This window comes from Mus caroli, chromosome 7, assembly GCF_900094665.2.
Source record: "Mus caroli chromosome 7, CAROLI_EIJ_v1.1, whole genome shotgun sequence".
NCBI lineage: Eukaryota > Metazoa > Chordata > Mammalia > Rodentia > Muridae > Mus > Mus caroli.
In genome coordinates this window covers 124,345,185-124,350,169 of record NC_034576.1, presented here as the reverse complement: position 1 = coordinate 124,350,169, position 4,985 = coordinate 124,345,185, and the positions used below count along the sequence as shown (strand labels likewise).

Genomic DNA, 4,985 nt, shown 5'->3' with positions numbered 1-4,985 from the left:
CACCATGACCAAGGCAACTCTTGTAAGAGACAATATTTAATTGAGGCTGGCTTACAAGTTCAGAGGTTCAGTCCATAATCATCAAGGCGGGAACATGACAGCGACTAGGCAGGCGTGGTGCAGTAGAAGCTGAGAGTTCTACATTTTGTTCCGAAGGCAAACAGAAGACTGGCCTTCATGTGGCCAGGAGGAGGGGCTCAAAGCCTAACCCACCCCCACCCCCCCACCCCCGCCGAAGTGACATACTCCCTTTAACAAGGCCACACCTACTCCAACAAGGCCACACCTCCTAATAGTGCCACTCACTGGGCCAAGCATATTCAAACCACCACAAGCGTATTTTGTTGCTATTTTAACTTTTTAAAAGTTTTTACTTATAGTTTGTGGTCGCTTGCCTGTATTTACAACATACATGCAATATCTTTGAAGACCAGAAAAGGGCATCAGATTCCCTGAAACTTGAGTAACAAGTTGTTCTGAGCCATCCAATGTGGGTACTAGAAACTGACCTTGGGTCCTCTGAAAGAGCAGTGAGTGCTCTTAAAGGCTGATCCATCTCTCTAGCCCTGATTTTAACATTGTTATTTGAAATATCTCTAAATAAAAGCAATAGTCTTTGAGTAGGAAAGTTCCACAGCTTGATATATATCATATATATATAGATATAGATATATATATATATCACATCGCTATCTCTATATCTTGTGTCTGTGCTTCTATTCTGCCTCAATGTGACTTTTATACTCTTTTCTGCAGTCTGACAATGTTTGAACTTCTTACCATAGCACAACAAATTATTCTGCAAACCTTGGAGTACCCATACACTTTAGGAAAGTAAGTATGGTTTAAATTACTGTACCCCATCCTCCCACCGGCCACCAACCCCATCATATTATCTTTCATCAAGGGGATCAGAGAAAACCCATTCAAGAGGCCATATTTCAAGATTCCCTTAATTTGCTCAACCAAGTAGTAAGGAGATGCATCATTCACGTTGCCTGAACAAAACCAACATAAACACACACACACACACACACACACACACACACACACTTTTCTGATAACATTACTTCATTTTCCTTAAGGCAACCACCTCTCACTCTATGCTAAGACTTCAGGCATTATTTCAAGGTTTTGGAATTATTATGTGACACAGGCATAGCTTTTTTGGATGTTCCATTCCCCTGGAGATAGAGAAAAGACCCAGCTGGGTCAATGATGCTGCTTGGTTGGCATTTCTGGAGTAAGACGTCTCTTCCTCTGGGTTAGTGTGCTAAGCGGATGTTAATCTGGATAGCTGTCGGCCCTTTGTGCCCCCCAAAAATGATCCCAATGCAAGGAGGCAGCCAAGCTGAGAACCCCAGGTGACAAAACTCAATTCTGGTGACACCATGCTTGTCCTTGGATCCAGCTGTCCCTAAAGGCAACTACTTCCAGGCTGTCTAGTCACAGGCGTGTGTCACTCTTCTCACGTTTTTTTTTTAATCAGGTCACTTTGGGTTGGCCTTTCAGCCACTTGCAACCAAATCACTGGGTGATTCACAAATCTGAGAGCAAATGACACTTCAGCACACATTCTTCCAACTTCCTTTCCTAGCCCTAAGCAAAGTTTCAAAGTAGAATATGGCTTCTGGGATCCTGCCTCCAGGGGACCCAGGTAGGTAAATCCCAAGCCTACAGACGCCTGTGTGAGTCAGACACAGGGGTCACTTCAGAATCCGGATGCTCATTTTTTGTTCGATGTTCATCTTCTCTAAGGACTGGGGAGAGATGGGCGTGGTCAAGGCAAGAGGCTTGAATCTCAACCCCTCCCCTGGAGTCCTAGCATCTCCCAGAATGCCCTCCTCCCCAGTCTGTCCCATCCTCCAGTTAATTGTATTTCCCTGCCCTTCTGTCCTGGGCACTCCTGATCTCAACCCCCTCCTAACCTTGGTGAACTCCAGGAAGGACACGGCCCCATCCCCATCCTCATCAGCTTCCTGCACTGTGCGGTCTGTGATGCTCTCCAGCTGCTCATCTGTCACCTGGACCCCAACCATGAGGCGGAGAACCTGGGAGGGGAGAGAAGAGGCAGTCATAGAGAAGAGCCACAGAGGCTGCTCCTCCAGCCCCAGCCTTGCCCACCTCACCCCGTAAGTTATAACCAATTTTTTCTCATGCACTTTTTCACCATCAAACTCAATTCCCCCTACAGCCTGTAGCAAACACCTGCCACCGTGTCACTGTCTAGTTGTATAACCCAATCGACACCCATCCTCCACTCCACAACACCTTACCCTCCACCCTAACTTTATCATCTATCCCAGAGTCTTGGCACTAATGACATTTGGACCTAGATAAGTCCTTGATGTGGAAGGCTGTCCTAGGTGTTTAGGTGTGTATAGCAGTATTGCTGGCCCATTCCTGGTAAAAATCAATTGGGTGATCTCTTCCCGGTAATGACAACCAAGTATCTCAGATACTGGCAAGAGGCAGCATTACTCCCAAGTTGGGAATCTGAGCTCTATTCCCAGTCTCTTACCTATTTCCTCCCCATCCCTTGTCCTAACTAACCCGACACCATCCCATCTCAGGTCTTACCTAACACACAATCATTTGCAACCCCAGTCATCACACACACACACACACACACACACACACACCTCCATTTAACCATCCTGCCCTGCCCACATCACATCTGATGCAGCCATGGTCTTCTGACCTGTAGCATTTCATTCCTGGAGATCTTCCCATCGCGATCCAGATCATAGAGCTGAAATGCAACTGGGAAAGGAGAGGGAAAAGGAGGTGAGGCTCCTGAGCTGACAATAAGTCCTCACCAGGCTCACGGGAGGAGGTGGGGGGCGGGGGCGGGCTCTCGGGTACCCTGATACGGATAAATTAGGCAGGTCTCACACACTCACAGCGCAGTTTGTTCATTCTGCTGTTTAGGGGTTCAGGTTGTTTGGGGTCTCGGAGTGTGGCATCTTCTTCATCTATAGGTCGAAAATAAGCCAGGACCCTAGCAAAGCCTGCGAAATACAGTCTCTGACTTCTAGAGGGGCAGGGATGGAGAAGGTCAATGGTCACCCAAGCTGCCACCATCTGAAGCCTCACCTCCCACCCACGTCCATTTCCCCTCCGGTCAGCCAGTAGAGACTTCACCCGTTTGGGAAGAAGCTGTCTATAATGCGGTCACCCAGGGGATTCACAGCCAGCGCTCCGATCTGCTGGAGGTCTAGGCGGCTGTGAAGACAAAGCAACGAAGGCAAAAGTGGCAGATGAAGGTGTCAGTGAGGGGGTGGGGCCAGAAAAAACAGAGGCAAAAGATCTTAAGATCTGTTCCGCTCACCTCAGGTAGCCCTTTTCATCCCTGTCCAGGGCTTGGAACCGGTGGTAGAGGCGGAGCAGGCTGGCTTGCGAGACTGCGGAGAGGAGGTGGGGATGAGTGCGCAGAGGACTCACAGGTCCTTATTGCCAGGCCCCTTGTGACTTGGGGTGCGCTGTAGAAACCCCCGGCCAGGTTTCTACAAGAAAGCTTATTCTCATCTTTAACGCCCCCCCCCAACATAAAAGGGTCATCTATCTCTCCACCCTCAGCACGACTTCAACCATAAGGAAGAAGTTGAGGGGTGAGGATAAAGGGAGAGTTACCCTTGCAAGACCAGGTGTGGAGTCGACTCCGCTGGAGGGAGCTTGGCTCCAGAAAACACTAGGTTGGAGAACCCAGGAAGTTCCCAGAGCCCAGGATATAGCTCCCCCTGCATCTGTCCTCAGCTCAGCCTTCAGCCTCCAGCCGAGCTCAAAGACACCTGAGTGAATCTGGTCCATCAACCCGGACTGCCTCAAACTTGGCTCTCAGGTACCTTGCGATCCCGGACACTGGGTCTCAGTTTCCCAGCTCCAGAGGCGCAAATTCCCAGACTCAGATTCCAAACCCTCTAAGTCTCTGCGATCTGGAATACTCAAGCTACATTCTAGTGACACACACACACACACACACACACACACACTACACTAAACCTCCTCCTGTGCCCGCCCACGAACTACTGGGCTGCACTGACCACCACCACTACCAGCACCCACACACTCACAGCCCGTCTCTCTGCGAATGTGCTCCACGTCTGGAATGAGCGCGATATGAGAGCTTCGTGAGCCCATGGCAGAGCCACAGGAGGAGAGGAGCAGCCAGGGGAACCAGGAGTCCTCTGCTTCCTCTCTTCTCCCGTCCAAAAGGCGCGGCTGCCCAGTGGCCCCAGAGCCGAAGGTCACGGGCCTGGAGAGCAGCCAGAATCTAGGCGTTTTTCGCCTGCCACCTACAACTCTGGGAGAACAGAAAACAATGCCCGGGGTAGCAGGTCAGAGGGGAAGGCTGAGAACAACTGGTCGTTTCAGCCCGGAGATTGAGGTCGCCAGAGGCTGGGCAGCGATGCCAGGGCCCCGCCTTCCTCACACCCGTGTGAGCCAGTTTTCTCCCAACACTCCCTAGACACAAACCCACCTCCTCCACAGGACCTCCCAGATCCGCTCAGCCAGTGCTGCTCACTCAGTTTAAATCCTACTGGGCGGGATGAAGATTTTCTTCTGGGGAGCAGAAGAGGGGGCAGGGAGCAGGGACGGCTCCCTGGGCAGGAGGGATGGGGATGGGGAAGTCCAGGCTCCACTAAGTGGCACAGCATAGGCATCCCAACTACGCTCTCCTTATTCTACATAAGGCCACGATGTTTTGTCTATGTGGGATTATCATGTGGCTGAACTAATTCTTAAGATCCACGAAGCCTCCGGACACCAGCACTGAGGAGGTTGACGCAGGAAATTAGCCATGAGTGGGTGGCTACTCTGAGCTACATGAGTCCTAAGCCAACCTGGGCTTCCTTGTTTCTCAAAACAAACAAATGTGTTAAGATTTATCCAAAATCCAGACTCCTGGATTCTCTGAGAAATCAGAAATTCTGGGGCTAACTTTTCGACTGAGTGGGACGGCATCACCTGCCATACAAGCCCAA

General features: G+C 50.3%; 1 protein-coding gene across 1 annotated transcript; it reads right to left on the bottom strand.

The window, feature by feature from the left end:
- Positions 1-312: 312 nt before the first annotated feature.
- On the bottom strand, positions 313-4,421 carry Chp2 (calcineurin like EF-hand protein 2). The gene is made up of 7 exons (XM_021167875.2): positions 4,074-4,421; positions 3,332-3,404; positions 3,145-3,225; positions 2,904-3,034; positions 2,702-2,763; positions 1,929-2,051; positions 313-1,760 (listed from the first exon to the last, which is right to left on the bottom strand). The coding sequence occupies exons 1-7, from the start codon at positions 4,138-4,140 to the stop codon at positions 1,707-1,709; spliced, it is 591 nt and encodes a 196-aa protein (XP_021023534.1). The 5' UTR covers positions 4,141-4,421; the 3' UTR covers positions 313-1,706.
- Between the last annotated feature and the right edge of the window lie 564 nt (positions 4,422-4,985).